The sequence below is a fragment of the Chanos chanos genome, chromosome 7 (genome assembly GCF_902362185.1).
Source record: "Chanos chanos chromosome 7, fChaCha1.1, whole genome shotgun sequence".
Classification (NCBI taxonomy): Eukaryota; Metazoa; Chordata; class Actinopteri; order Gonorynchiformes; family Chanidae; genus Chanos; species Chanos chanos.
This window is the reverse complement of record NC_044501.1, coordinates 35,787,990-35,800,126: the sequence shown is the minus strand read 5'-3', so window position 1 is coordinate 35,800,126 and position 12,137 is coordinate 35,787,990. Positions and strand designations below refer to the sequence as shown.

Below are 12,137 nucleotides of genomic sequence, written 5' to 3'. Positions count from 1 at the left end.
AGACCTGGATCAATATGGTGATTGTGGGATTCCATGTAGCATCTCTGTGATTATAGACAAAGCCACGCATTAAAGCTGTCACGGGTGATTCCGTCTGTTAGCGTGATATTGCTTAAAGAGGATTTCTGTGCAGTCATTTTGATGCTTCACACTGTTTAACATTATATAGCCTGGTTTCTGTGGTTTCTCTTTGGCTCAGCCTGAATTACAACAGCAGACAGCAAAGCCTAAGGGCAGAATCTCCCATAATAGCTTTAGAGAAATGAAAAAGCAGCCATAGCCACTGGTATAGTACATTTGAATAGGGTAACTGTCAAATTCTCCAAAGAATGGTAAATTTTGGTATGTGCAGCTAGTGTATTTTTGTACTTGGAGGGATTTGTGAGTGATGCATGTCATGTTATCTTCGACATCACATACGCAGAGGGAGTTGTTTAAGAAGCGTGTCGCTCTGACTGGCGTGACTGAGGACTCCTGGACAGAGGAGAATCACCAGGCTCTGGACAAATTCATCTCAGACACTTCCATCAGACTCCTCGTAGTTTATTTGGATTCCTTTGCTGGTCTGTGTGTTCAGTATGCCGTACCCAGTCAGGTACATACTAGTGGCATTTGGAAATCTTAAATGATAGAGATTATTTTTTTTCTAATCCCCTCTGTTCAAGTTGATTTGAATGTTACTGAATATTCATGCCTGTTTGAATGAATGTGTTTTCAATACGATCTGTGCTGCTAAGGTACCTGGAGTCATTTAAAAATCCTCTTTAAAAAGCACAGTCATATTTCATCAACTCTTCAAGACATCTCCTGTTCTATTAGATCATACTTTTATCTCCCACCATTTTGATTTTCTCTCTCTTGCTGTTCCCTCTCTCTCTCTCTCTCTCTCTCTCTCTCTGTCTCTCTGTCTCTCTCTCCCTCTGCAGGTGGTGGAGCAGCTGTCCTACTTCATCCGTACAGAGGATACGTTGATCATGGAGGAGAGTTTCGAGAGCTCGGTTCAGTTTGGCTCGGTGCGGGGAGGGGCCATAGAGAGTCTGCTGCGTCTAATGAACGGACTGCACAGTCCCCAGGTTACTGTCAGCACCGTGTGGCCCGAGAGCATCAAGAGCAACTACTTAGCCGACATGCATCGCTATCTCACCACGCTCACGGGTACCTGCCGCCGTTCACCAGTCCACCCGCAGCGCTCACTTGCGTGCGTTCTCCGCACATACACTACTAAGCTTCTGCAGCTGCCCGTATGCCGCAGAGGTCAAAGTAAAGGTCAAGGGTAGGGTCTGGTCAGTGAAGGTCAAGACAGCTTAAAATGTGATGCAGTTTTTCTACCAAGTCCTTCAAAGTGCTGTATCCTCTACGTGTGTGCATCAGTTACCCCGCCTTTGAAAATCGTCATCTCGAAAAACCCATCACAGCTCTGCCTCTACAGCTTGGGCACTCTCACTGCACACCATTGATCTGTCTCTCTGGGTTCACGTCGAGGTTATTGGAATTTGGAATTGCTCCTCCTATATTGCAGCCAGAGGGCCGTTTTTATTTCTCTCAGGGATAAGTAAAACTTGGCTACCTTTATAGACAACCTTTGTGGGGGTAATCACTCTGCACCACTTTGAACAGTTATGGTCCAATTATCAGACTGATTATCTGAATCAGTGTTCCTACATCATGTCTCACTCAGTGTGAGTAAACAGAGGATCCACTCTCACAATCAAGGCCATTCTTACCTGAGCACTGCACTTCTCACCGTCTAATCAGAGCACCACTTGGTAAATCTAACAATTCTTGCCACTCACTCCTTCCCTTCAACACAAACTCTGAAGATCATGTTCAGACGATTTGCCAGAAGTCCAAGAAACACATTTCAAGAATACCAAAACAGAGAAAGGAGAGAGAGAGAGAAAGAGAGTGAGAGAGAGAGAGAGAGAGAGAGTGAGAGAGATAGAGAAGAGGGAAAAAAGCAAATAATTAAACCCTGCAGGAAAAACATTCTGCCTGAAGTCCTAGGCTTTTGTTGTAACTCGCTAAAGAAATAACAATGAAGTCACAGTATGTAGTTGATGAAGACACATTCCCCTTGTTAAGTGCAGGATTCTAAAAATGATTTAGCTGTTTGAGGAAAGCTGCTCAGAGCCCTCAAGTGTATTGATTTCACTCATGCTTCACCCAAGAATAACAATTTGGATCTGTCATTCTTGAACAGTGAGGTAAATTGTAATAGGCTACCACACAACTTTCACCCATTCACCAAATCTGAAGAATTTCAGTGGGAAAAAAAAAAAGACATTGTAGTTTCTTTCACCAGATGAAGGCAAAAAAAGGAACCGTTGCAATAAACAATCCTCATTGTTATTCACGCACACTCAAGCACTTGCAGACATTTTGTGGTAGTGCTTATGTCATTTTGTGATTTCTCTCCTTTTGCTTTTTTCTCGTCCTGTCTTTGTTCCCTCTTTTTCTGTAAAGGCCAAATCGAACCCTGTATTGTGCTCTTTGGGAGATTCTTCAGTCTTGCTCACGTATTAATTTCTTTGCCCATCACCGTCCTGTACAGATACAACTGAGTAAGACTCTTGATGATACTCTGGCCTTGTTCCTTTACCAGATTTCCTCGTTTTGCCATGCACTTTGTGTTCTTTTATGTCTCTGCCTCCTACTCTCTTTCCCTCAACAATTTCCCTCACATTTCTCCATTATCTTTTTTTTATCTACCTTTTATGCTAAATGCTCAAGTCCAAGTGGCACAGTAGGGAATGTTCAGAATGCCCTGTGAAGCAAGAGAAAAGAAAAGAAAATGGAGCTCAAAGAGAGAGAGAAAAAAAAGAGAGATAAGCACTTTTTATAACAGATTGCATGCCATACAATTGCAAACACAATATCCTTTATTGTTACTGGTTTTTTTTTTTTTTCATTACTAGATTTGCACACCTGTAAATCAGATATTATCTCACTTCTTCTCACACAATGATCCAGTAAACGTGCCAGGGTAATGAGAGAGGAATGCTAGTGAGCTAATGTTGTCTGTGTGTGTGTGTGTTTGTGTGTGTGTGTGTGTGTGTGTGTGTTGTGATGCGCCACAGACACCAGGTTTAAGCTGGTGGGGAACACAGTGCTCTACATCCCCATGGAGGCCCTGCAGCACAGCCCTAAGATGGCTGCAAAGGACAAAGAGCTGGTGCAGAGACTGGAGAGTAAGACTGGGAGAGAGAGACACGTGGGGGAGGATGGAGAATTTAGAGACTGGGACTATAGAAATATGGGTGTATGGAAGGGATATTGTTGTAGTTTCCATTAATGTATGTGTTTGTGTATGTACGATATATACAATTTTATTACGATTGATTCCAGCGATTTTGTTTGGGGAAAAAAGAAGGAGCAAGTTATAACTGCAAGTTATGCAAGTTTTTTGCTTTCAAAAGTGCAGTATTTGAAGGAATGCATTATAGGTTTACACAGTGTACTTGCTGTTGCTGTGTGCTTTAAGTTGTTTAGAACTGTATATGCTTAACTGAAAGTCCAGCAACTTAAAAAAACAAAACAAAACATCAGTAGGCATCCCTATCATATTCAAATTTTTCTTCCTCATCCTTCCTCACTCTTCTCTCCTCTCACCCGTCTATTTCTCAGTGGTCATGATCCACTGGACACGTCAGATAAAGGAGGTGCTGAACGCCCAGGCCATGGTGGAGACAGGACGCAGTTCAGGCCCTCTAGAGGAGATTGCTTTCTGGAGGAGCCGCTGTTTGGACCTGTCTGGCATCAGCCAGCAGCTGCGGAAACCCGGCGTGCTGCACGTTCAAGCCATACTGAAGCTCTCCAAGTCTACCTACATTCTCCCCTTCTGCAGACTATCCAAGCAGATCCAGGTACAGCTCTGGCAGGTCCCAGAGTCCGTTAGCCAAGGCAGAGCAAGGGTAATGAGCTGAGAAAGAACAGCGGCAAAACCTGTGATTTATAGACATCTCCAGAACACCTTCCCCTTGCCCCCTAGAAATGAGGCTGTATCACACTTAGGCATTAACAGTGATGAGTTGGCAAGGCTATTCATTTAAATTGCTTGGCGAAGCATGTCCAGCAGCTCTGCCTGAATGCAAGTGTTAAGCCACCTCTTCTTACCTCACCGCAGAGCTGAATAGAGCCTACAGGCTCTCATTTCAAACACTGTTAGGTAACAGAGGCAAAAAAAATCAATATTGTCGAAGCACAATAATTAGAGCTGGTTGACCTTCCTTTCCGCATTCTCCCAACTGTCGGTGTTAGAGGTCGAACGAGAGACTTGTAAGGCTGGTTTAGCTCACTAACACCAGAGCTAAGTGGCAGATTTTGAGTATCCACTCGAGAAGTGCGGAACGCTTCAGAACAGTTGAGGACTGTACATTAACGTCTTTTGTGCCAAGCTGAATGGGTTTGAATTGATGTAGCTCTTGCATTTTGTTTGTGTAGGACAGCTCCACCGAAGCTCAGTCCAATCTGTCCTTCCTTTCGTTGCTGAGGGAACCCTGTGAGGAACTATCCCAGCTTAGGCCTTGCGTCATTCCTCCCAAACTGCCCAACATCCTCAACCTCATCCGCTTCATCTGGGTCAACTCTTCATACTACAACACCCGCGGGAGACTCACCTCGCTGTTCTGCAAGGTACACCGTAGCTGTCATTAGCAACACACCACTACATCACTCCTCTCTCGCTCTGAAACGAGTCATCTTTCCCGTGGAACGTCTCAACCAATCAGGATTCAACACTCTCTCTCACAGGGTTCAAAACTAGTCATATCCCTCACAACTTTGATAAATGATCTTTCCCTTTCAAAGCTTTCCTTTATCCATTCAGCTCAACTGCTCCCCTTTCCTGTAATATATACAGAATGCATTGTCATCTAATTCACTGCTGGCCCGCTGACCTCCCATCTCTCTGTTCTCAACTCTTCAAAGACTCTTCAATGTGCTCTCTTGTACAGATTAGACATCAGCTGTGGCCCTCGACTCGTGTAACATGTGTGTTTTAGATCGGGGTGCAGCACCCTGACTCTGTATGCTGGATGACTGCACAGCACTTTTTTTTTTTTTTCCTCTTGGCCCGCTCACTTTTTATTTCGATCTGTGCCTCCATGAGAACGAAGGGAAAAGCGTTTAACCTCTTATAATTATACTCTGCCCCTTCCTTTTGCTGAAATCATGCGTTACCATGCCACATTTCTCTCTCCCCCCCCCACATTTTCTTTTTTTTCCCCTCTCCCTTTTTCATCCTCTCTTCCTTTGATAATACATCAAGGCAGTCAGTCTGCTACAAAAACATTTGGTTTAATTGTTTCCTGAGGGCTGTGTGTGGGTGCGTCACTCAAAAGCCCCTGGTCGTGGTGGTGGTTTTCAAAGCTCCCTCTTCATCCAAAGCAGCTCTGTGCCCAGTCCAGACACACACACCTTTAAACTGCTCGCGGGATTCACGGCGTAACCTGCCTGGGAATCCGCTTAGCCGAAAAGGGCTGTTTTCACACTGCACACTTATCCCACACATCTGTCAACTAATCACATCTACAGCCCAGGCAACCTAACACTCAGGCTTTTCTCACGGTTCCAGGCTCAAGCTCTCCAGCTACCCGACGTGAACCGTTTGGCTGTCTGTCACTCATTTTGTTTTCAAAGCATTATGTAAAATATGTGAGATGTAAATTTTGTCAAATAATAGTCGCAAGGGCAGCCAAGTCAGTTACTTTTTTTTCCTCGTTGGTTCCGTTTTTAAATTCTGATTGGAAAATTGAATTTCTATTAGTCGCAGTGGAAGATTTCATTGGCTGACTCGGGTCCCAGTGGAGATTTTTATTGTTATTCTATAAAATAATAGTGGCATTTTGCTCAGCGTGGCTCCAGCAAGGGGCATGAATACACCCTAACCACAGAATTGGCCACAGGTTCTGACAAGCCCCATCGATGGTCACTGACCTGGATCTCTCTGCCTGGTTCACAGACCTGGCCCATATACTACCCTGTACTTCAAGTGTTGTCATTGGCTGAGCAGTTATATGTTACTTGTGCAGTGTTTTATGGAAGTGAAATGGCCCCAGTTATTCCTTCGCAATTCTCACTGTATTTTTATTGCTTGCATGGTTGAGAGAATTTTTCCCTCCAGTGACAAAAAATAATGTATGAAAAACTCTGTTTACCTCAGCAGAGATGGATTCGATTGTGCTCTCAAAGAGGGAGAGGGAGAGAGAGAGAGAGAGAGAGCGAGAGTGAACGAGGGAGAGAGAGTGAGCCAGCGAGCGGGAGAGAGGCAAACTGAGCGGAACTTTCTTGTTTGATTTGTTTTCGGAAAAAGCACTTCTAACTAATAATCTCTGATCATCATTTGAGTCGCGGTAGCTATGCGTGTTTGTTTGTTGATGCGCACTGTATATATATGTGTTTGTGTGTGCTTCACCTTTTTTCACCTCTGGGCTTCTGCATTTCTGTATTTGTTTGGGGTTTATTGAAGTCTTTTTTCAGTGCTAGTAAAGGCACTGTTGGTTTTTAATATCGTTTTCCAATCAACCATTGCCCACAGGCATAGACTTTCGACTTAGGTGCACTGTTTCATTCAGTACACTGAGTTAAAAAAAAAACAAACAACAACAACGAAAAAACACACACACCAAATACTTAAGGCCCTTCAGTACTCATTTGTAATAATTGTTGCCAGTTTTCTTTGGCCAGTGTCCTCGTTGTTATTTCTTAAGTGAGTCTCACCGCTACAAGCTGTCTACCTCTTCCTGTCTTGTCGCAGAAACACAACGCCATCTGCTCTATTTCTGAGTTCTCTAGTCTGTTCTGTCCTTTTACCTTTAACACCCCCGCCCCCTCCACACACACACACACACACAAAAAAAGTTGCCTGCTTTTTTTTTTTCTTCCTCAGTCATGACATGGCTCTTGTCACTGGTTTTGAAGAGCTGCAGACTCTGGGAAGTGCCTGATTATACAAGAGCTTAGACTTTTCTTTCTTTTTCTTTTTTTTTTTTTTTTTGAAAATGAGACACAGGGACATATGTTGTCTTCATTTTTAGCCTCTTTTTTTCCCCAGCACAGTAAGAGAAAAAAGATCATTATTAACTCATAAGCCGTTTAATGCTGTAGCACTCTCAACCTTTAGCATAAATGAGAATTTTAGTCATTTACATATCAATTTAATTTCCTCTGTTTTTTCCTCTGCTTCATTAAAACACGAATTTGCTCCGCTCTGTAATCAGCCTGTAGAATGCATTTCCTCAGCTCTAGACATGCTTGTACACACGCATACACACTCACACACACTCACACACACACACACACACACACACACACACACACACACACACAGCGTCTCAGCACACACAGTGTTCATCTGTCAGGATTAAACCACTGATCAGAGAAATGAAAGGGAATCTGTCATTTCATATCCTCCTCTGTATACATCATCCACATCATCCCTCATAATTACACTTTCTTCACTCTCTCTCTTTCTCTTCCTCTCTTTTCCTTTTCTCTCCTCTCTTACCCACCTGTGCTTTTTTTGGGGATGAGTAGGGGATGACTGAGTGACACCTGCTACACTTAACATTGTCTTTTATGCAATAAATTGATGTTGATTCATTTCTGTTCAGCACCACCTGCAAGAGGAAAACTTAAAGCACACACACACACACACACACGCACACACATGCACACACATGCACACGCACACCCATATGTGCTCACTCAAGCCGTCTTCAGCTATTTTTGTTTTTGACTCATGTTAGACTGGTGTAAAACCTTAACTCTTCATGTGTTTCTTGATTTACATTTCTATTTAACTAAAAACTGATATGATCAGGAATGGTTATATGTACAGTATACACAGCAAATTTACCAGTGTAAATTAACTCTAACAGTGTTTATACTGTCCCAGTCTGGCTCAGTATAAACACTCTCACCGGTGTGGGACAATCTAAACACCCTCAGAGTTAATTTCATTTGAATTTACTGTATACCCAGGCAGCATGATAGTGTATATTTATAGTGATTTGGACACTGTTTGAACAAATCACAGCAGATAGAGACATTGTTTGTGCATACAGAGCGTACGCATGTAAGTGACCATGTGAATGTGCTCTCCTGTGTTTTACAGATGAACAATGAAATTATCAGGCTGTGCTGTAAAGGGATCTCTCTGGACAGGATCTTCCAGGGCTATGTAACCTCCAGCAAACAAGCTCTCAACGAATGCATCCAGTGTTGTCTGGCCTGGAAAGACCTTTACCAGCGCACCGCCACAATCCACCACAAGTATTGTCTACTTTGCTATTCAACTTCACGTCAACGCTCAGCCTCTCTTTGCTGTCTTGCTCACTGTGGTCTATTCAATGTAGTATGTTTTTACAGTTCAGTCAGTCAACTGTTCACTCAAGCCTGGTAATATCTCAATATCCAAATTCCATTATATTTCATCTTCTCTGTTGTGTTTCCCGTGCATCTGCATACAGTCAGGTACTCTATACCTTTCTGTATCCTTACATCCACTCTGCCCAATTTTCTGTTTCTCCTCCCTATGCCGTACACTAGTCTTCATTATGGTGCTATTTTCCTCTGGGCTGAGGCTCTCTTAGACCTTCCTCCATTAGCCCTCTCTTTTCTACCACTCACTCTGCCCTCTACTTATCATTGGGCACATTTTACCCTGCACAGGGGTTACAGGCTGTCTATGCAATAGCAGCTCTCTTTGAAATGAAAGCAATACCTCCCCCCTTGCTAAAGGAGAGTGCCAAGCCTGGCAGTGATTGCAGCCTCTTGCCAAAAGGCAGCACTTTGCAGCACAATGACACAGTCTTACTTCAAAGTGATAGCGACTTACTGCTAAATGACAGCACCTCGCCGCCACCGTTTTTTAGCGTCGCTCGCAGAGCCGTCTCGCGCGCGGTTCTCATTGCGCTTTAGTGTAAAATGACATCTCCTCCTGGTACGATGCAGCTTTGCTTTAATATTGCATCATTTTACCCGTAGTACCGTGTTGACAATGCCTTACTGTACAATACAGAATATGACTGCTGCAACCTTAGATCGTTTTTTTTTTTTTGTTTTTTTTTTCTTCCCCCTGCTTCATCCAGATGTTCCTGAGGTGACAAATGAACGAGGCTCTTTAGGAACTCCTTTTCCTGACCGGTCGGAAGCATGGTGCTGAGAAAAGCGTGTTGTTGTTTTTGTGAGCAGTGTTTTGTGGCCCACTGTAACATATGTATATCTGAGTCTGTTAGCTCAGATGTGACGATCAGCAGCGCCACGCTGAAGCCCTGGCCACTCCAACACCCTGTCCGAGCAGCGGACCCCGTCCACCCAATTACACGGAGAGCTTAGTTTTGAGCGACGGGCGGAGTTTGAGCAGGGTGTGAATCATTTGCTGTTTTGACAGGGGCTACTTCTTTACGCTTTAAAACTCTACTCTTTTCCCCTTCCCGCCCACAACCATTCCACGTTGTAGGGCTCTCATGGTGCTTTTCAAAACTCTTAAGCTGGGTTTGTACTGATGTTAAGTTCCGTTTATTATTTATTTACGTCTCCAATCTACATCCAGTCAGTGTAGACAGTAGAGTAGCGCTCGTATTTACTGTGAACGTGTATTTCCTTTAGTGGGCTGTCAGCATAGTAAACAGACAATATGCAAGCCAATCTGCCTCGCCAAGGCTAGGTGTTACAGAAAACACCCTTTCACTTCTCTTGCCAGATGACAGTGAAAGCTTGTCACAGACACGCTCATCGCAGATCTCAGCGCCATGGGGTTCAGCTGTGGGCCAGTGTCTGATGAGGGGGGGGGATGGGAGAGATGTCTGTCAGACCCCTGTTTTACCCATAATGCCCTGTAAAAAAAAAGGACTGGAGCTTTGGGGGCATGTTTAAAAGCATCTCACCCAGTTTGTTGTGTTGGGGTGTGTGTGTGTGTGTGTGTGTGTGTGTGTGTGGTGAGGGACACAGCTGCACAAAGTGAAAAACCAAGGCCGCTAGCCATCGCGTTTACATCACTAAGCATTATTCCAGGTGCTGAGTGGCTTCATACGGATTTAGAAAACCGAGCTTTGTGCAGAACACAATAAGGCAGATTATTGATTGAAGTTTGGCCCCAACAATGTCAGTGGGCCTTGGCATGATTCAAAAGCTTGCCTGTTTTTTGTACTCTTTTCTGTTAAGAGCATGGACTGTGTATGCTAGCAGAGATCAGTTTATTTGGTTTACACAACTCCCGTTGGGTCAGTCAATATGGCCTGTGTGTGTATGTGTGTGTGTGTGTGTGTGTGTGCGCACGCGCACGCATGTGTGTGTGTGTGACTGTGTGTGTGTGTGTGTGACTGTGTGTGTATGTGCGTGTGTATGTGCGTATGTGTGTGTGTGTGTTTTTGACTGTGGTGTTCTGACACATGATTAATGGGGTGTTAGCTGCAGCCTGCCCTCTCTCCCCTGTCCTCCTGGTGGCCTTTCTATTGCTCTTGCGCTTTCTCCATCTCACTCTATCTTTCTCCCTCATTACTTTCTAGCCCCTCTCTGTTTCTCTCTCCCTCGCTCTCTCTCTCTCTCTCTCTCTCTCTCTCTCTCTTGCTTTGTTTCTTTCTGGTCTCCCATCCAGCTGTTCTCATTCTCAACCTTTTCATCTCTACCTCTCCCCCCCTGTCCTTTCTTTGTCTTTGTCCCCTCCTCTTTTCAGCCCGGCTTCTCTCTCCTTCTTTTTTCCTTCTGCACTTTCTCTGTGTTTGCCATTGCCTTTCTCTTTCTGGCTTATTTAATTACAGAGTCAATCATGTTAGATTACCCAGACAATGTCTTTAAAAGGTCCAGCACCAAAGAGCAATGCTGGGATCTCTGGATGTCTTAATGAGGTTTAACCCTCTCTGTTGCCCCTGGCTCTGGCTGATTTAGTGATGGATTGGACATGAAGCTTTTGAGGATTTCTAACATACAGATGACCTCATAAAATATCTGTCATGCTTGTAATCATTGCTATGGTAGCGCAGCTTCCCACTGCTCAGAAACCCAGAGTTTTTAAAACAATGGTGTGAGTGTGTGTGTGTTTGTGTGTGTTGTGCATGGTTGTGCTCATGTGTGTAGGGTCGCAGAAGTGCAAAAATCTAGTGCTAACTTTTTATACTTCTCTTGGCTTCTCTTGGAACATTAATTTTGGTGAGATTGATCTAAGTTTAAGACAGGGTGATTTCTCAGATGGGAGCCAGGCTGTTGGAACAGACCTTTTTTTCCTCTTGTAAGTTCATGGCTTATTTTTTCTTAATCGTTAACCTACAGTCTCCTTACATGCCTTTATCAATAGGGTGAAGTTGCTTTGTTTCTGTGGCCCCGCGTCTGTAATGAGCCATATAACCTTACCCCTTGTGAACTTAATGGAGTTTTGTCATTGGTTGTGAGCCGCTGTAACTCATTCAGAGGGACGTGACCTCAGAGTTGGAGAACAGGGAATGGAATAAACACAGACATGGCTTATCGCCCTAATCACTGTTGCCGTGGATCAGTGGCATTCACCCCTCTGTCCTCATACCTGTTTGGATAGTACATTCATCACTGCAGCCTTGTAGTGGCCACTCTGCACACACTGCTTTATTGGATCATCTCTCTCTCTCTCTCTCTCTCCTCCTTTCTCTCTCTCTCTCTCTCTCTCTCTCTCTCTCTCCCCTCCTCTCTCTCTCTCTCTCTCTTTTTCTGTCTGTGTTTCTCTTTTTTATTTCTATTATTTTTGCACTTATTCTTTCACTCACTGTGCCTCACCCAGAGCTCTGAGTTTGTGCTTTTGTTGTCTATGTGTGTGTGTGTGTGTGTGTGTGTGTGTGTGTGTGTGTGTGTGTTTGTGTATGCACGCGTGTATGTGTGCACATGTGTGCATTGCCTGTTAGCATGACAGTCATGCAGTGATCCATTTTATTCCACTCTCAGAGGCGACTCAATAAGCCTCCCCTAATTAGGCAGCAAATTGGGGGATTTACGCCTTCTCCACATGCCAAAACATTTTTATTGGCCGTTTATCCCCGAGGTTAAGGGCACAGCCATCAACTGACCACAATTTACAGCAAAATTAAGTGTGTTGTACAGTACTTAGCACTCAGCCTCCTGGTCTAAGAGAAGAAGAGAGACACAAGTATTCTTATGATTATGGATTAAAA

General features: G+C 44.0%; 1 protein-coding gene across 1 annotated transcript in view; it reads left to right on the top strand.

The window, feature by feature from the left end:
• dnah2 (dynein, axonemal, heavy chain 2) overlaps positions 1–12,137 on the top strand; it is a 90,854-nt gene that overhangs the window by 1,489 nt on the left and 77,228 nt on the right. Inside the window, exons 3-8 of the mRNA XM_030779250.1 lie at positions 425–595; positions 927–1,155; positions 3,078–3,188; positions 3,625–3,863; positions 4,441–4,632; positions 8,114–8,271. Of these exons, the coding sequence (XP_030635110.1) occupies positions 425–595; positions 927–1,155; positions 3,078–3,188; positions 3,625–3,863; positions 4,441–4,632; positions 8,114–8,271 (1,100 nt within the window). The remainder of the gene's footprint in view (positions 1–424; positions 596–926; positions 1,156–3,077; positions 3,189–3,624; positions 3,864–4,440; positions 4,633–8,113; positions 8,272–12,137) is intronic.